The sequence below is a fragment of the Heteronotia binoei genome, chromosome 10 (assembly GCF_032191835.1).
Source record: "Heteronotia binoei isolate CCM8104 ecotype False Entrance Well chromosome 10, APGP_CSIRO_Hbin_v1, whole genome shotgun sequence".
Taxonomy (NCBI): domain Eukaryota; kingdom Metazoa; phylum Chordata; class Lepidosauria; order Squamata; family Gekkonidae; genus Heteronotia; species Heteronotia binoei.
In genome coordinates, this window is record NC_083232.1 from 88,821,913 (window position 1) to 88,844,982 (window position 23,070).

At 45.2% G+C, this 23,070-nt stretch overlaps 1 protein-coding gene across 1 annotated transcript in view; it reads left to right on the forward strand.

Moving 5' to 3' along the window:
• The window catches only part of CNTNAP2 (contactin associated protein 2), a 1,690,081-nt gene that overhangs the window by 1,631,091 nt on the left and 35,920 nt on the right, over positions 1 to 23,070 (forward strand). Inside the window, exon 22 of the mRNA XM_060247763.1 lies at positions 18,265 to 18,495. Within this exon, the coding sequence (XP_060103746.1) occupies positions 18,265 to 18,495 (231 nt within the window). The remainder of the gene's footprint in view (positions 1 to 18,264; positions 18,496 to 23,070) is intronic.

Genomic DNA, 23,070 nt, shown 5'->3' on the forward strand with positions numbered 1-23,070 from the left:
GGAATTTATTTATTTGTTTACTTTTATCCTGCACGTCCTCCACAGGCAGCCGAAGTGGCTTACAAAATAATTATTCCTCCTGCATTTTCACCTCATGGCAACAGTTCTATGTAGTACATAAGGGTGACAGAGTTACTGGCTTCTGTGGCAGTGCGGGGATTTGAGCCTGGGGTCATTTGCCTCTTTAAACTGAAAATGGGAGAATGGCAAGATTTTTCCCAATGATACCACTAGACAAATCCCTCTAGTGGAGATACTTCTAATTTCCAATGAACCTCCAAGTCTCCTCTAAAAGGCACACTTTTATTTATATAGGACAAACAATGACCCATGAAACATCACCATAGGTCACAGGAGAGGGGGTTCCAATTCTTGCCCCCATCTTTTCCCATACCATTCCTTCACTTAACGATCATCCCAGACCCCCTGAGCCAGTGTGGTGAATTGCTGACTAGGATTTAGGAAACTTCCATTCAGATCTTCACTGCCATGAACCTTGCCAAGTCCCCATGAGCCGTTTGTTCTCTCTTGGCCTAATCTACCTCACAGGGTTGTTTTCTTGTGAGGGAAGAAGCCTGTATACCACCCTGAGCTTTTTTAAAAGAAAGATGGCATAAGAAATGTGTCAAATAATATACAATATTTTAAAAGAATAATCCCCCTCATCTGCTGCCGGGTTTCTGTCCAAAATTGCCGTTTGTTCTCTCTTAGCCTAATCTACCTCACAGGATTGGGGGGTTTTGTGAGGAAAGAAGCATGTATGCCACCCTGAGCTTTTTTTTGAAGAAGGGTGGGATACAAAATGTGTTAAATAAAATACACTATTTAAAAAAAAAATCCCCCTTATCTGCTGCCGGGTTTCTGTCCCCTCTCCAAAATTGCTTTGGCTTCCTGCCTTTGAGCACTGAGCCTCTTTTCTCCCATCTATAGTCTTATCCCCCCACACCCCACACACACACAAATGAATGGCAGCCATAAACCATAAGCTATAAACGTTAGCGAAAATAAGATGCAGTCAGGGGCAGGGACTAAACTGGCTTCTGATGATTCCGGCCATTAATAATCTAGCCTTCTACTTGCTGCATAATCCCATGCACACAATTGTGACAGGAAGATGGAAGACAGTTGAGAGTTGGCTTGGCTGCATTTAAATGATTTAAAGAAGACCCATCTTCTCTTACCGGTTTTGCAAATTCCTGATATTCGGTACTTGGAGAACAGGAAGGATTTTGCGCTGTTTGGGATGTGCATCAAAAATCGGGGAGTTTGATGCCTAGAACACATTAACAGACTTTTTTTTTAGTGAGCGTAGGCCAAGCTGTGACAGATGGGAGGCAAAAGAAAGTAAAAAAAATAATAAAACAATTCATACAACCAAAACAAGCTGTCATCATCTAAGGCTCCCCAAGCAGCTCACCTGGTCTGATTTAAATTGTTGTCTACCCACAAAGGTGTTGAATAGGATCTGAATACCCAGGTTCGAACCCTCATGGAATTCAGCCATTTTTTTTTCCTTTTCTATTGATTGTGATCTGAGAAACCATGCTCAAAACCCCACATTCCATCGATGAAAACATCATGTTTCTAGTTCTATTTTTTTCCCCTATTTCTTCTTCTTGATCTTAGCTTCCAGAGTAATTTTGTGTACATTTCTACAAAACATGGCTGCAGGGCTGGTGTGTGGGAGTCGGCCAACTAGGCAGCAAGTGTATAGTGTGTGCACTCCTTGGAGCCTGCCTTCTCCAACAGAAAGCAAGCTCCAGGGAGCACGGATGCTGCCTGGCCACTTTCACATTCCCCGGGTCTGTTACAGATCCAGGGAACGCAAAAGCCAACAGTGCCTGCGTAGTGCACTCCTCAGAGCCTAGCAGGCTCTGAGGACAGCACTGTGCAGGCACCGCCTGGCCACTTTCGCATCCCCCGGAACAGACCCCAGAACACGAAAGCAGCCACCCTTCGACCCCACACAGTCTTCCCAAATCTTGGGAAGCCTGGGCGAAGCGGGGGAGGGCGTGGCAGCGAGTGTGCTCTGAGCCTGGCTCTGAGCCCGCCTGCTGCCATCCGGATCTTGCCAAGGCTCGGGAAGCCTCAGCAAAGTCAGGAGGTGTGGCAGCGAGCACGCTCAGAGCTGGGCTCTGAGTCCGCCCGCTGCCACTCTGACCTTGCCGAGGCTGGGGAGTGGAGGTCTGCCTGAGGCGGCAGAACCCCCACCGCCGGGCCTACATGGCTGTCTCCACCCATTTGCATTGAATGGATGTTTTCATTTGTCTTTATGAACAGTGTCTTAACAGTTCGAACCAGGACATCCTCTCAGGGCCGCCCCTAGACTGTCTGGCACCCTAGGCACGGCTAACGTCTGGCACACACACACCCCGCCCCCCCCGCACTGATAATGTCACTGAGTCACCTGGGAGTGCTGAATTTGGTACCCCAGAAGGCCATCGCCCTAGACAGTCACCTAGTTTGCCTAGTGGCAGAGCCGTCCCTGCTGCCTTGGCTTAGCTTCTAAAATCCAACAAGTTCAGGCTAGCCTGGGTCATCTCAGGATTATCCTTATCTGCCCAAAAAAGGCTATGCTGAGAAACAGGGACTTGCATCTACAAAATCCATTCCTAATGGGACTGGGAGCTATAGTGTGGAGGTGAATTGGGTGAGGCTGAGTGGAAAAGCTAGCTGGATCTAACCCACTGACTTTACCACATAGACCATCCATGAAGCCAACTGGGTGACTTTCAATGCCATCCTAATCAGAGTTAAAGCCCTCTAAGCCTTCAACCGACTTTAAAAGGTAAAGGTAGTCCCCTGTGCAAGCACCATTCATTTCCGACTCTGGGGTGACGTTGCTTTCACAACGTTTTCACGGCAGACTTTTTAGGGGGCGGTTTGCCATTGCCTTCCGCAGTCCTCTACACTTTTCCCTCAGCAAGCTGGGTCCTCATTTTACCAACCTTGGAAGAATAGAAGGCTGAGTCAACCTTGAGCTTAGAAGGGTGTAAATTTGCTTAGAACTGCCATGTTTGAGTCCCTTTCTCTCTCTTCCTAATTTACCTCACAAGGTTACTGAGAAAATGAGAGGAGAGAATCCTATGATCCCCTTCCTGGCCTGATCCCCTTGGAGAAAGATGGGATAAAAGTAGCCACGTCTCCATGGAAGTTGATAAAATGCCTGTGGAATGTGGTCAAATTCAGTGATAGAACTAGAGCAGGGGTGGCCAACGGTAGCTCTCCAGATGTTTTTTGCCTACAACTCCCATCAGCCCCAGCCATCAGCCACGCTGGCTGGGGCTGATGGGAGTTGTAGGCAAAAAACATCTGGAGAGCTACCGTTGGCCACCCCTGAACTAGAGTATCAGAAACAGGATTATTGCTATAGTTCCACCTTGGAGGGAATATATATATTTTTTCTGGAGTATTTAATGTACCATAAACAGCTATTTATAAAAAATTGGTTTTTTACCCTTCTTCACATTGTAAAAGGTTATTGGAGCACATAACAAAAGACATGAAAGGAACTGCTTCTTGAAAGGGAAATTGCTTTTCCCCCTTTTCTTCAAATACTTCTCAAATGATTTTTTTTTCCGGTCTTTCCTGACTTCATTTTTTTTTGTTACTGCAGTAGATTACGGCAATTGCAAAACTGAGCTGCCAGTTGAGTTTAACAGATTTAACTTAATTTACAGACCCCATCTCATGATTCTTTTAATCTGCTAAAAAAAACATTTCCATGACTCTGCGTACTAACCCACAGCCCACTGTCTCTATATTTAGGACGCTTGCCATTACTTACTATTAGAACATAAGAACATAAGAGAAGCCATGTTGGATCAGGCCAATGGCCCATCCAGTCTAACACTCTGTGTCACACAGTGGCCAAAAAATTTACACACACACACATAGCCACTGATGGACCTCTGCTCCATATTTTAATCTAACCCCCTCTTGAAGCTGGCTATGCTTGTAGCCGCCGCCACTTCCTGAGGCAGTGAATTCCACATGTTAATCACCCTTTGGGTGAAGAAGTACCTCCTTTTATCCGTTCTAACCCAACTGCTCAGCAATTTCATTGAATGCCCATGAGTTCTTGTATTGTGAGAAAGGGAGAAAAGGACTTCTTTCTCTACCTTCTCCATCCCATGCATAATCTTGTAAACCTCTATCATGTCACCCCGCAGTCAACATTTCTCCAAGCTAAAGAGCCTCATGCGTTTTAACCTTTCTTCATAGGGAAAGCGTTCCAAACCTTTAATCATTCTAGTTGCCCTTTTCTGCACTTTTTCCAATGCTATAATCCTTTTTGAGGTGCAGTGACCAGAATTGCACACAGTATTCCAAATGAGACCGCACCATCGATTTATACAGGGGCAGTATGATACTGGCTGATTTGTTTTCAATTCCCTTCCTAATAATTCCCAGCATGGCGTTGGCCTTTTTTATTGCAATCGCACACTATCTTGACATTTTCAGTGAGTTATCTACCACGACCCCAAGATCTCTCTCTTGGTCGGTCTCTGCCAGTTCACACCCCATTGCCTGATGAAGTGTGCTTAGAGCACATGAAAGCTTATATTCTGAATAAAACTTTGTTGGTCTTAAAGGTGGTATTTGACTCCTGCTTTGTTCTGCTGTTTCAGACCAACACGGCTGCCCATCTGAATCTTAACTGGCATAGCTCTTGCCCCCCAAACCCTGAGAGCTGTAGTTAGAGATGCCTAGTCTCTTCATATAACAATTCAATTGTTTTTTATAATTTACCTTCTGCCTAAGACCACCTTGTGCCTTCCTTTTATAGAGTTGCCAGCTCCAGGTTGGGAAAAAACCAGAGGCTTGGGGGCATGGCCTTTTTTGTAGAAAAAGCCCAGCATGAGCTCATTTGCATATTAGGCCATACCCTGTGACATCACCATTGTGTCACACAGAGCTCTTTTGTAGAAAAAGCCCAGCAGGAATTTACTTGCATATTCGGCCACACCCCCTGACCAAGCCAACTGGAACTGCGTCCCTGCTCAAAAAAAACCCTGCTTCGGGGGCGGAGCCTAAGGAGGGCATTGGTTGAGGAAGGGAGGGACCTCAGCGGACTATAAGGCCCTGGAGTCCATCTTCCAAAGCAGCCATTTTCAACAGGGGAACTGATCTTGGTCATCTGGAGATCAGTTGTAATGGCAGGACATCCTCAGGTGCCAACTGGAGGAGGGCAACCCTATTTATCCCTATGAAGTAGATTCAAGGCTTTTTTTCGTAGCAGGAACTCCTTTGCATATTAGGCCACACCCCCTGACATAGCCAATCCTCCAAGACCTTACAGGGCTCTTTTTACAGGGTCTGCTGTAAGCTCTTGGAGGATTGGCTACATCAGGGGGGTGCAGCCTAATATGCAAAGGAGTTCCTGCTACCAAAAAAAAAGCCCTGGGAAGATTTATTTGTAAAGTGAGGATTGACCTCACACATGGTGGCAGAGTAGGGTTGCCAAGTCTCCCACAGCCTCAAGTGGGGATGTTTTTCATAGATCCATAGAGTTTTCCTCCCAAATTGCTAGAGCATCCAGGAAAACCATAGAGTTTACCAGAAGCTCCTAGAGCAGTCGGCATGCGACATCACCAACATGATGACATCACTTACAAGTGACATCATCATGCCGGCGACATTGGGAGAGGATCCCCCTGCCGGCCCATCCCCACCAGCAGTTCTCCCGCTTTGGGGGTCACCACAGTGGGGCAGCAGACTGGGGATCCCCAAAGCTGGAGAACCCCCGCCCCGGAACTGGGCAGCCCTGTGGCTGAGGAAGGATCTGAACCCAGATCTCTCTAATATTATTCACTACAACACCACAGTAGCTTCCTTTATTTAGCATTTCCTGGCTTTGCTTCTCAGCTCAATCCGTTAATCACGGCAGCAGCTTAAACCGTGGCATAGTTACAGTGCGGATGCCTTCCCCAAATGCTTAACGGGCATTGTGACAAGTACCAAGATATCTTTTTGAGAATGACAGGCCAGCAACCAACTGATGCTTTATTTCTCGTAGCTGCTCCATTGTGCAAATGGAACCAAGAGCGATTAGTGGCTCCTTTAATTGGAAGAGAGATTTCACTTCTTGCAGTTCATTATCATTTTATGCAGGGATCGTTTGGTTTCCATTTAGTTGAGCTGTCCCTCCAGAGTTCTTGGGAAGATTTGTAATGGATCCCTCTATCTGCTCCGCAAATGGATGTTTAGTACTACAATAAATAAAATTAACATTCTATCGCTGGAGAGACAAAAGGGGCAATATAAATAGAAACATGAAACTATATTTATTGAGGGATAAAGAGTTGCCATTTGCTGAATTGTTCGTGTGCTCCATTCCTTCTATCTAACCCATTGCTCCATGCTCTTATTAAAAGGGATTCCAATAAGCAGAGGTATATATTCCAAAGCAAAAGGAGAGCCTCGTTTGGAGTACTGTGTACAATTCTGGTCACCGCACCACAAAAAAGATATTACAGCATTAGAAAAAGTGCAGGAAAGGGCAACTAGAATGACTAAAGAGTTGGAACACTCCCTATGAAGAGAGGTTAAAACGCTTGGGGCTCTTTAGCTTGGAGAAACGTCGACTGAGGGGTGACATGGTAGAGGTTTACAAGATTATGCATGGGATGGAGAAGGTAGAGAAAGAAGTCCTTTTCTCCCTTTCTCACAATACAAGAACTCATGGGCATTCAATGAAATTGCTGAGCAGTCGGGTTAGTGGTTAAGTGTGCAGACTCTTATCTGGTTAAAAGCCTTTCTCAAACAATTTTGCGCAGGAGAACCCGGTTTGATTCCCCATTCCTCCACTTGCACCTGCTGGAATGGCCTTGGGTCAGTCATAGCTGTCACAGGAGTTGTCCTTGAAAGGGCAGCTGCTGTGAGAGCCCTCTCAGCCCCACCCACCTCACAGGGTGTCTGTTGTGGGGGGAGAAGATATATGATATTGTAAGCCGCTCTGAGATTCAGAGAGAAGGGCGGGGTATAAATCTGCAGTCTTCTTTTATTCTATTCTTTCAACATATGAAGCTGGATTATATCAGATCAGATCTGTGGCTCATCAATATCTTTTCTTAGCCTGACAATGGCTCTCCAGAGTCTTAAGAGTTTCACATCATCTGTGACCTGATTCTTTTAAACTGGAGGTGCCAGGGATTGAACCTGGGGCCCTCTTTATGCCAAGCCAGGTTCTCTGCCCCTGAGCCACAAGCCCACCCCATGTGATTTTCCCCTCTAGACCACTTTTCACAAGGGAGAACCATGTCTTCCATCTTGAGCTCTTCTGAGGAAGGTTGGAAGAAGAATGTATTTGATGAATGATATATTTCTTTAAAGACAGTGTTATTTAAACTAGAGTGTGAGATACAAATGTGGGAAAACTTTGGCTCAGATCTCCTGTATGATTTGAACCCAGGGCTTTTTTTGAGCAGGAACACACCAGAACAGTTTCCGCTGGCTTGGTATCAGGGGGTGTGGCCTAATATGCAAATGAATTCATGCTGGGCTTTTTCTACAAAAGCGCCCTGCGTGAAACAATGGTGATGTCAGGGGTGTGTGGCCTAACATGCAATTGAGTTCCCGCTGGGCTTTTTTCTACAACAAAAAAGCCCTGTTTGAACCCCACGAGTGGCTTAGGTGGACAATTTGAGCCAGAAAAATCGGCTGATGGGATAAGGGTGAAGTGTCCCTGAGTGTTCTGCTTTTCTGCCATGTTATCGCAAAAAAAAAAAAAATCTTTCTCTGCATTAAAGGTGTTGTGAGGAAATTATTGCTTGTATTTGCACTTACTTTAGCCTGGAAATGCTCATCCGTTTTCATGAGACAGTCTTCTGCAATTATACCATCTAGAAGGGCTTTTTAGAAAAGTGGGAGATATTTGGTTTAAAAGCCTTTTGCAAACATTGTTTTTAACTGATGGTGTCTAACACCTGCCATTAACAGAATATATAGCAGCATATGTGGAATCAGCCCTGGTCAGTAATTGGATGGGAGACCACCAAGGAAGTCTGCTATGAAGAAGAATTGCAGATTTATACCCCACCTTTCTCTCTGAATCAGAGTCTCAGAGCAGCTCACAATCTCCTTTATCTTCTTCCTCCACAACAGGCACCCTGTGAGGTGGGTGGGGCTGAGAGAGCTCTCCCAGAAGCTGCCCTTTCAAGGACAACTCCTGCGATAGCTATGGCTAACCCAAGGCCATTCCGGCAACTGCAAGTGGAGGAGTGGGGAATCAAACCCGGTTCACCCAGATAAGAATCCGCACACTTAACCACTACACCAAACTGGCTCTCACAGGGACAGGCAACGGCAAACCACTTCTGATTGTCTCTTGACTTGAAAACCCTACAAGTGGCAAAACAAAGTAACCGTGTATGTGCAATGAACCAAACAAAACGAAAGCCAATAAATGTGCCGGTTGTAAACCTGCAAGAAACTGTCACTTAATAGCCAAGCATAAATTCATAAGAAAGGACTGAGCAAAGGCGGAAACAATATAATATGAATCTTTGTTAGAAGAATTGATCTGAAAGCCGCAAGAGGAGGAATCCTAAATCAGGATCCTGAATCATGAGCTGTTCAATAAACAATGAGTATGTTGAAATTAAGGAGAAAATGAAGAGAGAGAGAGATTTCTTTGTCCAGCTTGCCTTATTTGCAGGCCGAACTTACAGAACTTGTGTACGCCAAGCCCATTTTGCCATTACACAGAGCTTGCCGTGTGGTACCTCACATACGCAGATAGATCCATGCGAATAGGCCCTGGGCAGAATGGAAAGATAACGATAATAGGATGGTAGGTCTTCAGTACACTGTACCCTGGAGGTACAAGCACCATTTATATGTTAAATCCTGTGAAATGCGGGGGGGGGGGGGGGGGGGGGATGAACTGGTAGGGTTGCCAATCCCCAGGTGGGGGCAGGGGATCCCTCCCAGGTGGGGGCAGGCCCTCCCCCTGCTTCAGGGTCGTCAGAAAGCGGGGGGAGGGGAGGGAAATGTCTGCTGGGAACTCTTATTATTCCCTATGGAGATTTATTCCCATAGAAAATCATGGAGAATTGATCTGTGGGTATCTGGGGCTCTGGGGGGGCTGTTTTTTGGGGTAGAGGCACCATATTTTCAGTATAGCATATAGTGCCTCTCCCCAAAATACCCCCCAAGTTTCAAAAAGATTGGACCAGGGGGTCCAATTCTATGAGCCCCAAAAGAAGGTGCCCCTATCCTTCATTATATCCTATGGAAGGAAGGAATTGAAAAGCTGTGCCGTCCCTTTAAATGTGATGGCCGGAACTCCCTTTGGAGTTCAATTATGCTTGTCACAGCCTTGATCTTGGCTCCACCTCTAATGTCTCCTGGCTCCACCCCAAAGTCCCCATATATTTCTTGAACTGGACTTGGCAACCCTATGAACTGGACATCTCTCTACCCTGCTGGATATGGATATGTTTTGCCTGGCATGGGTGTAAGGTTTCTCTCTCTTTCTTTCTCAAAATAGGCGAATTCACAGTTGCCCAATGAAATGTCACACCAGAAGAGACATAATCACATCTAGCATTTGGGCAAAACTCTATGGTAGATGCCTTTTTGACCAGCGATGTCAGTGTGATGCTGGCCTAGTCCTCCATTCACGACTTGTAAGGCCCCCGGCTGATTATACTCATCCTTAGTATCCCGTAGGGTTACCAATCCCCAGGTGGGGGACAGGGGTTCTCCTGGTTTGGAAGCCCTCCCCCCCGTCCCGCTTCAGAATCATCAGAAAGTAGGGAGGGGGAGAGGAAAATCTATGCTGGGCACTTATTCCATATTGAGACCAATTCCCATAGAGTATAATGGAGAATTGATCCCCAGGTATCTGGGGCCCGGGGTGGGCTGTTTTTTTTAGGTAGAGGCACCAAGCCTGCAGTATAACATCTGATGCCTTTCCTCAAAACACCCTTCAAGTTGCAAAGGGATTGAACCAGGAGGTCCCATTCTATGAGACCCCAAAGAAGGTGCCTCTATGCTTCATTATTTCCAATAGAGGGAAGGCATTTAAAAAGTGTACAGTCCCTTTATTTAGGACTGCTTGCCATTCCATACTATTGTCTGATGAAGTGTGCTTCTAGCACACGAAAGCATACATTCTGAATAAAACTTGGTTGGTCTTAAAGATGCAACTTGACTCCTGCTTCGTTCTACTGCTTCGGATCAACACAGCTGCCCACCTCCCATCCAGTTTATGAGAGCTCTTTATAACAGAGCTCTTCATAGGATTTGGGACTTCTGCAAAGATGTTGTAAATCTTGGAACTCTTTCTTCCCCTTCCTTGGGATCCCCATCTACTTTTAAGGCTTTATCTTGATTAATGCATAGGAATTGGTGCCCCGTCTGACAGCAGTTCCGTTTCCTTTCTGACACGGCTGCTTTCAAGAAAGCGGACCCGTGCAACCGTGGGAAATGTTGTATTACAGTTACAGACTGCAAACAAATACATTCAGTTGTGTTTTCTTTCCTAAACGTACCGTGAGAATTATTGTTTTAGCGGTTCTGCAATAGGGAGCTGTCTGCAGCTTCGCAAAATCAAAATTATAAATTGGGCCAGAGCGATGCCGGTTGAACCCATTTGTAATATAGATTACTACAGATGCAGAGAATGTCCATACCGGCCCATTGAATTATCTCCTCCTGACAAAAGCCAAGACGTGCATTTTCCACGGCGGCCTTCCGCTGCCTCCAAATTAAACTGATATTATACAGCGCAAAACATAACCGTGCTGCTTTCTCCCATTCGTATTTATCCTGCACAGCCAAGGAGAAAATTAAGTTGGATTTTTGGTTGCAGTGCAAATTTTCTTATTTGAAGTTACTGTAATGCCTTGAAACCTAATCCATGTTCTTCTTCGGGGAGGCACAGCTTCTGAATACCAATGGTTGGCACACGGGGCCGATGCACAGGCAAAGTGCAGAAATGTATCTGAAGCGTAAGATCCTCAAGGTCGGTTCACGGATTGTGTCTGTGCTGTACTTGGCTTTTGGTCTTTGAAGAAAAATATTTCTTTTCTGATGAGTGGTAATAAAACAGGTCAGATGGCGGGGATGCCAGACTCCAGGTGGGACCTGGGGATCCCCTGGAATTACAGCTCATCTGCAGATATCAGTACCCCTGGAGAAAATGGATGCTTTGGAGCAGCGTTGGCCAAACTGCAGCTCGGGAGCCACCTGTGGCTCTTTCATACATACTATGTGGCTCTTGAAGCCCCCACCACTGCACTGAGAAGGCCTCTGTTCTTTAAATCACTTCTCCAAGCCAAGCCAGCCAGCAGCTTGAAGAATGCATTGAAAGTTGAAGTTGCTTTCTTTCCATCTCTCCCTCCTTCCTCCATAATCAATTATCAATTAAGCAGTTAAAACAATTTAAAATAGTTTAAAAGTATTAATACAATTTTAAAACAATTTTTGGTGCTAAAATAATACAGTACATTCAGTGGTGTTGGGCATCTATGTAGTTTGGCTGAAGGTCAGTCGAAATAATGTTGTTTTGCAGGCCTTGCAGAACTGGGTAAGGTCCCGCAAGGCCCTGACACCTTCTGGGAGCTGGTTCCACCAGTGAGGGGCCGCAATTGAGAAAGTTGTCCACAATTTTATGAGTTCCAAACCACTTCAATACATTCACATCTCATACCAAGCACCAATCTTCTTCTATGGAGAAAAACTCCATAATTCTTCTTCAGAGAAAAACTCTGGTTAATTCACTTTCATGAGCTGGATGAGTTTATTACCATATCAAACATATGGAAATACACTTCACATTGTTGGACTGAACCTTTGAACTGTATATTGCTGGATGTAATTTTGCATGAACCTGCTATTGCTTTTGAATGTTCTTGAAAATTATGCATTTTGGAAATAGTTGAAGTTCTTAAGTATTTGACCATGGTCTACTTTTTGTGTAATTGGTTGTCTTTTCTGTAGTTCTCTCTGTTGTACATTTTCTCCAGAGGAGCTGATCTCTGCCAGCTGGAGATAAGTTGTAGAAGTGGGAGATCTCTAGGCCCCACCTGGAGACTGGCAACCCTAAATTTGAGGCCTACACCAAGCATGGAGAAGCATGCTGCTCTGTCCACATCTTCATCTGCATAGTACAGGGGTGACAGGTTCATTTGCTATAAGGGCCGGGTCTGACATAAATGAGACCTTTTCGGACCAGGCCATGTCGGATGGGGATATGTGTGTACTTATTTAAGATTAGGTAGCAGAGGTAGCCATGAAATTAAAAGATCCCGAAAGATTCTACAAACCCTAAATTAAAAGACGTTTGCTCCTTGGGAGGACACCTATGGTGAACCTGGGCAGTATAATAAAAAGCAGAGACATCACCCTGCCAACAAAAGTCCGTATAGTCAAAGCGATGGTATTCCCGGTAGGAACGTATGGCTGTGAGAGCTGGACCATAAGGAAGGCCAAGCGCAGATGAATAGATGCTTTTGAGATCTGGTGCTGGAGAAGACTCCTGAGAGTCCCTTGGACTGCAAGAAGATCAAATCAGTCAGCCTAAAGGGAAATCAACCCTGACTGTTCCCTGGAAGGTCAGATGCTGAAGCTGAAGCTCAAATACTTTGGCCACCAAATGAGAAGGGAGCACTGAGAAGATCCTGATGCTGGGAAAGACAGAAGCCAAAAGAAGAAGGGGACGGCAAAAGAGGAGATGGCTAGACAGCATTACTGATGTAAGAAACATGCATTTGAGCAGACTTTGGAGGATGGTGGAAGACAGGACCTGGCTTGACTTTGTCGTTGCGAAAAGTCAGACTCAACTGTGCAACTGAACGACAACAGCAAGCAGAGATATAAACTTTATAAAGGACACAAACACAAGGATTTTTTTTTTAAAAAAAAACTAACTTAAAACAAGCTTAAAACATTAGCACTCAGTCTTAAAGGTGTTTTCCTTGTATTTCTCCAATGGGATCCAGGAAATTGGGCAAAGGAAGTTCTGGCTCTTTCTTTCTTTCCCCAGGGGACTGGGGCAGAGCAGCCAATAGAAGGAAGAGAGGTTTGGCTCAGTAGCTCTGCTGCGCATTTGAGAGAGCCTGACAAAGCAAGCTCTCCCTCCCCCCCTTCCTCCCCAAGGGAGGAACCTCAGCCAATGGAGAAAATAGAGGTTTTGCTCTGTAGCTCCTGTTGCGATTGAGCAAGCCCGGGAAGCAAGCTGCGATGCAGAAGGAAACAAGAGAAAGGGAGAAAGAAGCAGACAACAGCCAGTTGCTCGGGGGCCCGATAAGATTTGGCCCCCAGGCCGCATGTTTGACACCCCTGGCATATTAGTTTCCTCTTGGGTTCTGGGTCTTCATACTCCAGATCAGGGGTCATTTTGTAGAAAAACAGGTGGTGGAGCTCATCCAGGGATTGTTATGCAGCTACACACACTATTCAATGGACAAGGAGATGGAACTCTCAGAAGGAAGAGGTGGAACTCTCGGAAAGGTACAGGAGCTGTGCTCCTGTGAGCTCCCACTGAATCCGAGGCCTGCTCCAGATTATGCAGAAATTGAGGGAAGAGAAGAGCTCATGGAGCTCAGAGCAATGTACTAAGGTTTCGTCTTTTCCCAACCACTATACGAAGTAGGGTTGTCATTTGCCTGATTCTGGTGGGGCATTCACAGTGAGACAGTTGGAGGGAAATTAAGAGACACTGTTTTTACCATAGAAATCAGGAAGATTCCTAGAGCACTGTGATACTGTCACTTTCGTTTTTTTTAAGCTAGAAATGATGTGGCGTTATGTGACACTGTTCCAGTATATCCTTGCTCCACTAATCCTCCTGCTGGTTGCTGGCGGTCTTAGTATGATGTAAGCAGTGTTCCCTCTAAGCTGAGCTAACGTGAGCTAGCTCACAGATTTTTAGCTTCCAGCTCACACATGTTTTGTCTTAGCTCAGGGAAAATGGCCCCAAAGCACAATAATTTATGCAGTAGCTCTCAGCTTTAATGCTAGTAACTCACCGCTTTAATGCCAGTAGCTCACAAAGTAGAATTTTTGCTCACAAGACTCTGCAGCTTAGAGGGAACATTGGATGTAAGTTAGACTGATTGGAGACGACTTGCTTCTGGCTACCCCAACGATCGTGGCTGAAGGCTCTTCTGTTTGTGTCAATAAAGGGATGGATTCAGCCATCTTTTTTTTTTTACCCAGCCTAAACTAATTCCCCTCCGTATGGCAGTCCCCATCCCACATGGCTTTTGAGTATGCAGCTCCCATGATTCTCAGCGTATCTTCCTTGGGTACTTGAGAAAGATGCTCCCCTTTTCACCAACAGTAAGACCTGGCTGGATGTAACCCAATGTTTGCTGCTGCAGTGTTAAGCCAGCGTTTGCTTTGGTAAAGTTAGAGCGAAGAGGAGGAGGTTAGACCGGGAGGCTTCGGGGAAGGAATATCAAAGAAGGATAGGGTTGCCAGGTCCTTCCTGGCTCCAAACAGGGAACTCCTCTCGTGCACGAAGCGTGCCCGGTGCAGAAGTGACACATGCTGGGCATGTTGCTGGGGAGGGGGGGATGCTCTATCACCTAGGAAAAAAAACTATGCTTATCATAGAGTTTTCCCCTAAGTGGTAAAGAGTCCCCCCAGGATTGTGCCTGGCATGATAGCATCACTTCTGGGTGATGGCATCTCACTGGGCACGTCAGAGTGCGCCGGTGGTCTTCGGGGACAGGGCTTCCCTAGCAGCCAGTTCCTAGTGGTACGTTGGGCCCCCCGAAATCGGGGTAAACTTCGTCCCTGGAGGGAGGCTGGGAAACCTAAAGAAGGAAAAGACCCATAGCACATTTCATGCCATTTCAAGGCTTTTTTTTATAGCAGGAACTACTTTGCCTATTAGGCCACACACCCCTGATGTTGCCAATCCTCCTGGAGCTTCCAGTAGGGCCTGTACTGAGAGCCTTGGAAGCCCTTGGAGGAGTGGCTACATCAGGGGGTGTGGCCTAATATGCAAAGGAGCTCCTGCTACAAAAAAAAGCCTTGAATTACTGGGAAATATCAGGAAACCAGAGGTCTATATCCAACAATCATAAGGAGCTTAATTGTAATGCTTTAAGCGGGTTTCAGCTTTTGTATTTTTCGCGCAGAACGAAAGAATTGTAGCTGCCTTCTCTGAAATCCTAGTAACGGGAGGGTAAGGTCCCCCACCCCAAGCAGAGCTCTGAAAAGCATCCCTGTGCTAGATTAAACAGGGCAGTTGCAAGGAAGGGGGTGCCGCTGCCTGTTGTGGATCAGAATGAATGGGCAGATACACCCATGGTTAGGGTTGCCAAGTCCAGTTCAAGAAATATCTGGGGACTTTGGGGGCGGAGCCAGGAGAGTTTGGGGCGGAGCCAGGAGACATTAGGGGTGGAGCCAGGAGACATTAGGGGTGGAGCCAGGAGCAAGGTTGTGACAAGCATAACTGAACTCCAAAGGGGGTTCTGGCCATCACATTTAAAGGGACCGCAAACCTTTTAAATGCCTTCCCTCCGTTGGAAATAATGAAGGATAGGGGCACCTTATTTTGGGGCTCATAGAATGGGACCTCCTGATCCAACCTTTTTGAAACTTGAGCGGTATTTTGAGGAGAGGCACTGGATGCTATACTGTAAATTTGGTGCCTCTACCTCAAAATACAGGCCCCCACCCAGAGCCCCAGATACTCACAGATCAATTCTCCATTATTCCCTATGGGAATTGGTCTCATTAGGGAATAATAGAGTGCCCAGCAGACATTTCCTCCCCCCCCCCCCACTTTCTGATGGCCCTGAAGTGGGGGGAGGGCCTGCAGACCGGGCGATCCTCTGCCCCCAACTGGGGATTGGCAACCCTAGCCATGGTGGACTTTTGGATGGAATTGAACTTGAGTGATGCAACTTCAGATCTTTCCCCCTCCCTTTGCCCACTGTGTAATTTACCTATCGGGAATTAAATGCATTTCTATCGCTTGGTTCCCACTGAACGTGTGTTTAGTTTTAGGTGCAAATGTGTTTTTTGAACTGCAAATTTGTTTTTCTGGTGTTGGAAATATCTGCCTTCCCTAGGCTGCCTTCCCTAGGTTTTTAATGAGAAATCCCATCAACGCATTAATCTCGGTATGAAAATGAGAGAGAAAAGCCATCATTCTGCCGATTCTTGCTAGCTTGTCGACCTCTGGGGTCTGTTAGCCTTTCTTTCTGCATTGAGGAAATTTTCACCTGAACGTTCTAAAGTTTGAGCAAATGGATGACTGTGAAGCCCTTTCGAATAATAAAAATCCTCTAGACCTCAATAATGGTTGTATTTTAAAAATGGTTGTATTAGCCACAGACACAACTGGCTAAGTGTGTTCAGAGTTTTGTTCTTTTTAAAAAAAAATTCAAGATGGGAGGAAAGGTTTTGTGTACTGTTTTTTATTACTAACATATCCCTTTGTTAGGGATTGGTGTTACATTACTGGGGAAGACAGCCATGATGAACCAAGTGTGGCAGAGGTGATTTCAAAGTGCCCTTGTTGATCAAGAAGAACACAGTGTGTGTGTGTGTGTGTATGTGTGTGTGTGAGAGAGAGAGAGAGGAAGGAAGGAAGGCAGGCAAGGTTTTCTGCATTGGGGGGAAGCAGTTTAAGCCTCACTTACTCCCAGGGCTTAACAGAGATTTTGGGTTCTTATCTCAATACACATGCTGAGTCCCTCAGTTCTTGCTTATATCCAGAAGCAATCTTTGTTGGTCTTGGAGATGCTGCTGGACTCAAATTTCGCTCTCACATCTGTTTATTAACTCTTTTACTATCTGTATGCTAATTTGCTGCTATTCACAGGTCCTACTAACTGCTTTAATTCCATCTTAGCTATATTTATTTCTCAGTTACTTATGCATCTTGACTCTAGCCCATCCTGACAACTAACCCTCCCAAACACTCCCTCTCTCTCTCTCTTCCTATATGTTGTGGCTGAGGGAGCCTTGTTTCAATGCATCTGAAGACACGTGCAGGCACACAAAAGCTTATACTCAAAATTAAACTTTATTGGTCTCAAACGTACCACTGGACTTGAACTTTGGTCTATTATTTTAGACCAGAGGTGTCGAATTCATTTGTTACGAGGGCCAGTTCTGACACAAATGGGACTTTGTGGGACCGGCCATGTGTGTCATAAAATGTAATGTGAGGTAGCAGAGATACAAACTTTATAAAGGTTTATATCTTTAAAGAGATTATTTTTAAAAATTAAATATATTGTTCTTAATTTAAAATACAAATATGCTTGAAACTCTTGCAATATTTTGTTTAAAATGGAAAGCTGAGGGAATAGTGGGATTTGACAATGCAGTTTTTAAAATAAAGCATCCAGAAAAAGCACAAGGATCACAGCAGAAACTAAAAATATATAATGCTCTGAGCCTGAGAAACCATGAAAGGTTGGAGATTAGTGGGATTTGGCAATGCAGTTTTTAAAATAAAACATCAAGAAAAAGCAGAAGGATCACAGCAGAAACTAAAAACATAAAATGATAAAATGCTCTGAGCCTTAGTAAACAATTAAATGGTATTGCAGGCTTCTCTCCCTCCACCCCCCAGGTCTACTCAGATTGCCAATGGCTCTCCAGTGTAATATCCCCATTTGGCTGTGGGATCCTGGGGAGGGGGGAACTCCCATGTCCCCACTGAGGGGTGGGGACATGGGAGTTGCTCTTGGTGCAACAGATTCATGTCATTTTCAGGGAAAACCATAGTGTTTTTTGTGGTTCCTAGAGTGCTGTTTTGTCGCTTACAGGTTTTCCTGCTGGCTGCTGGAGCAGCAGTGGGCAACAGGAGCTGGGGGCAGGAGATGTCCCGCCCCCAGGAAGTTACTGGCAACCCTATAAAGAGTAGAAGTTTTAGCTCAGGTGGTGCAGTTATAGTATGGTTATATTGGGTTGGATCCTACCAGCCTTTCTGCTGGTAAAAAAAAAGAAAGATGTATCATCCTCCTTGACCACTCAAAAAGGCTATTCTTATGGGTCTTGCGTGTAAAAATGTCATGTGGGATGGGAGCTTTTGTATGGAGACAGGGCCGGCTCTGCCACTAGACAAATTAGGTGATTGCCTAGGGTGCCGGCCTTCTGGGGGCACCAAATTGGGCACCCTCCGTGTGACTCAGTGATGTTACCAGTGCATGTCTGGGGGCACCAGACGTTAGGGTGCCAGAGCAGGGGAAGGGGAATTGGATCAGATGACGTGAAAAAGGCTAGCTAGAGCCAACTCATGGTTTGTTTCTGCTTTAACAGTTTCTTTCATTTTTCTTCCCTTAGAACTTGGGACAATTGATGAAGAGATCCGTAAGTACAATACACCAGGATTCTCTGGCTGCCTGTCTCGAGTACAGTTCAACCAGCTCGCCCCGCTCAAAGCGGCCTTGAGACCAACCAACATCTCCTCTCGCGTCCACACAGAAGGGCAGCTTGTAGAATCCAATTGTGGGGCCAATCCACTAACGATCCAACCAATGTCTTCTGCAACAGATCCTTGGCATGCCGATTCAGGTAAGGTCAGAACTGATTTTACAGACAGCTTGAGTACTTATCAGTCAAAGCATAAGACTATGGCTGATTCCTCACTAGCCTTGCTGTGGTCTTCTGCTCCTTTTTCCCCATGGTGCTTCTGCCCGATTTTGCACCCACTGCCTCGAAGCTGCAGCTTGCCCCGCCTCTTTCCCAAGTTCTCTCCACAGCTGTAGAATTCTCTAAAAACCGGATTTTGAAGCCATGGAGGCTCCAAGGCAATGTGTGGAGGGATGGTGGCTCATTGACAGAGCATCTGCTTGGTAAGCAGAAGGTCCCAGGTTCAATCCCTGGCATCTCCAACTAAAAAGCATCCAGGCAAGTAGGCATGAAAAACCTAAGCTTGAGACTCTGGAGAGCCACTGCCAGTCAGAGTAGACAATACTGATTTTGATGGACCAAGGGTTTGATTCAGTATAAGGCAGCTTCATATGTTTGCATGTTCAAAATCGGGCAGAAGCACCACTGGAAAAAAGCGCAAGAGCACGGCAAGGCTAGTGGGGAATCGACCTAAAACAATTGCTTTCTTGCATCAAATGGAGATTGATCTTTGCCAGCGTTCTTTGGAAACTCACAAGTGGAACATCTGGTATTCCAGATTCTACTACCTCTGTATATGGAGCATTCAGTGCTAATATTCATTAACAGACTTATCTTCCATCAATGTGTAATCCTTCTTGTGTCCTTAAAATCTAAATTATGGGCCCCTATAATTCTGTTGTGTATAATCAGTGCCATTCTAAGTAACAGGTGCAAGGGATTGGTGATGGAGGCAAACGTATTGCTCACTGCAGCACTCTTTTCCTCCGCTAATTGCTAAATGAATATTTGCTGTTGTTTAGATGCAGCTGGGAAACTATATCTAATTTTAGGAGCAGATTTGGAGTTTTCCGAGTGGCACGTTTGTTTGGCACTCTGGAAGCATCTACATCCCGGAGGCCATTAGTGCTTTCATTTCATGGGGAAAGCGATAAAGAAGAAATCAGATTTTTTTTTACAAATGTTTTCACTCGTTCCATCTGGCTTATTCAATTCATTGATTTACTGCATTTGTAAGACGCATCGGATTTTACAGTTAAGGACTTTGATTTCATCGCAGGGCTCCGAGAAATGTCTCACTTCATTAAAATGATAATTGATCTCTGCTGACTCAGGCCGTTCACTCTCAAACTTCAGTCTGCTCTGCACCCTCGAGATCGTATTATGCTCAGGGAGACGGTTGCTAACTTTGGGGGAATTAGCCCTGAATCATAGGGTAATTTCCCCCCACTTCTCACCCTTATTTAAAAAAAAATCCATTAAATACTTGAAACATTCACGACTTGCAGAATTTCATACAAGATCTTTTGCAACTTTTACCATGGCAAATGCAAATCTAGAAAGCCCAGGTTGCTAAATAGGATTCAAAATAGCTGTTAAAAGTTTTTAAACTATAGCCAGTTTTTATATGCGTGCATGAGCATTCTATAGTATTGTACATTAACATGTTCATGGGCTGTGGTCTTTTGAGTATTATCTGTTACCAGAGCACCTATGGTGAAGTAGCCTTATTAGGACAGCTGCTGTGATGTCAGAGAGCCAGTGCAGACCTGGACCAGACAGTTGACTGTCAAGAGAAAGTATAAGTCTGAGATCCATTAGTGACAACTGCATATAACTGAATAAGTATGGGGTATACACTCTGGCCCCGTGGCGCAGAGTGGTAAAGCTGCAGTACTGCAGTCGGAGCCCTCTGCTCACGACCTGAGTTGGATCCCAGCGGAAGCTGGCTCAGGTAGCCGGCTCAAGGTTGGCTCAGCCTTCCATCCTTCCGAGGTCAGTAAAATGAGTACCCAGCTTGCTGTGGGGGAAGTATGGGTGACTGGGGAAGGCAATGGCAAACCACCCCATAAAAAGTCTGCTGTGAAAACGTGATGCGATATCATCCCAGAGTTGGAAATGACTGTTGCTTGCACAGGAGACTACCTTTACCTTTATACACTCTAAGCAGTTTTGGAGCTGGCGGTTACAAACAATAAACCAGGTTCCAGGTGCCCCAAATTTTATTGATTATATTTTTATTTTAAATTTTATTTATTTAAATATTAATCTGCTTTCAGCCTCTAGGTGGGGGTCAGGAAAACTCTCCCTTTTCCAGCTGGTCTCCAGCTGGCAGAGATCAGCTCCCCTGGAGAAAACGGCTGCTTTGAAAGTCAGACTCCATGGCATTGTCCCATGCTGAGGCCCCTCCCCTCCCCAAACCCCACCCTCTCCTGGATCCACCCCCAAAATCTCCAGATATTTTCCAACACAGACCTGGCTACACTATTGTCAACTCCAACCTCAAGACTTTCAAAAGGGTGGGAGAAGGAGGGTGTACTTTTCTGCCAGTCTCCCCAGATATCAAACCTTGCCTTCTCCTCGATCTACTCCCAAAACTTCCAGGTATTTTCCAACACAGATCTGGCGATCTTATTCCAGGTCAACAATAAGATATTAAGTCATTTGCATCCAGCACCCTGACCTGCATAGCCCTGGGATAGACAATCTTCTCAGCTCTTGGAAGCTCAGCAAGGTTGACCCTGGTTAGAACTTGGATGGGAGACCACTAAGGAAAGATGGGAGATCACCAAGGAAGTCCAGGGTCACTATACAGAGGCAGGCAATGGCAATCCACTGCTGTTCATCTCTTGCCTTAAAAGCCCTTTGAGGGGTCTATGTAAGTTGACTGCAACTTTCCACCACCCCCATTCATCCAACAAATATGTGTTATGTTTGACAGGAAGCACCATCCATGTTGAATCCATTTATTTTAGTGCAAATGTTGCTGTAGAATGTGTTATCATGTTTGCAGCCCATTTATAACTTTTTAAAAACAGATGGTTCATATTTGGGGAGTTTAGCGCTTGATAAGCCCTTCCTTCTTTCCTTCCTACCTACCTACGGCATAATCCAACTATTGTTTCATAATATAGTTGCAATAACGACTTGTCATTACATCCAAATGCAGCCAGTAACATTTGAGAAGGGCAAGGGTGTTTCTGGAGGCAAGCAGCAAGGTGCAACAGCTGAAACAGAAATAAGATGAGCGCATTGGCTTCTATAGTGCCTAATATTGTTGAGCTGTTTTGCATCTCCATGTGGAAAACTGAAATTATGCTTGAGTACTTTTTCTCCCCAGCTCCATTTTTAGCAGTTAATTAAGGCATTAAAATTAAATACACTTGGGCTGTACTGCGGTGACAATGACCCACTCAGTTTGTGCAAAAGATGGGACTTTCCATAAGTTAACAGCTTAAATGGTAGCCGGGCTAAGGTTGGGTTCAGAACAGCAGGTCCATTTGGAGTGGTTGTGGGGTGACATTTAAACAAACAGCTTGCAGAATCATCGTCTGGGCTCCAAATGCAAGGACAGCAAATTGAGGCGGCCCTTTTTTGTGTGTGTGTTTGTGTGTGTCTCACCCTCACCACTGACGGTTGTGACGTGTGTCAGCAAGCACAAACCCTTGTAAATGATGAAAGCATTTCCATTCCTGATCAAATCCCTTGCTAGAGTTAAGGCCCAGCCACTGGCTACAAGAAGCTCCAGGGTTCCTGTGTCTCCCTTAAATATTGGATCATTTGCTAGGCAGAATTGGCTTACAGAGGTTGCTTAGCGTGGTTTGTAGAGGAGATAGTTTTTAAAAGTTTGCTCCCTTAAAAAGATTAATCTTCCAGGTCGTTCCATTGCTGACCTAAGAGTGGCAGTCCTCAAACAAATTTCAAAGTGAAATTACAGGGCAAGATTGCAGAACTCAAGTTAATTCACAAGTTGAAAACAATGGACCAACCTCTCAGGGCGGAATACGGACAAAGGATTTTTATCTTGCCACAGATGCTAATTTTATGCACTGACCTTTGCATCCCTTACAAGCATTCTTTACATTCTTTACCTTCTGATTGGGATTAAAAAGACTCACATCTCCATTCCTACTCTGCTTGTGTCTGAGAAAGGGAGTTTTGGGTCTGGAAAGCTTAAGCCCTGAATTGTACTGCCCTCTCCCCAAATACTGCCCCTGAGCACTTTCCCCATTATGCTGGCGTTTATATCTGGCAGAGGTTCCCTTCTTGGGTTGGGACCACACATTTGCAGAGAGAATATACAGCTTGTTCTCAACTGCTGCTCTGAAACCCTCGCCCCTCGGGTTGCCAAACGGTTATCAGGAAGCGTTATCTCCTTTACCTTGCTGACTATTCCTTCTTTCCCTGTTGCTATGGTGACTTTTTTATTGTGGTGATGAAACAGCAGGACTCAACAAGTCCATCTTCTCCTCTGAACAATAATAAGATGAAAGCAAAGCCACAAAGCAATCGCCTTCCTTCACAACTGTAATTAAGCTGCTACATTCCTATAGGATAGACGGACAACCCAAGAGGGGTTAAGCAGCAGCCATTTGATTTGTGGAAATCTGAGGGAAAGATATGGTACTTTATAAAATGCCATCAAAGCATTTAAAATACTGTTAAAAATGGACAGCAAATTGTCATTGCCAGGCTTTTTAATAGACTTGTTTAGTTATTTGATTTACCGTCTTTATA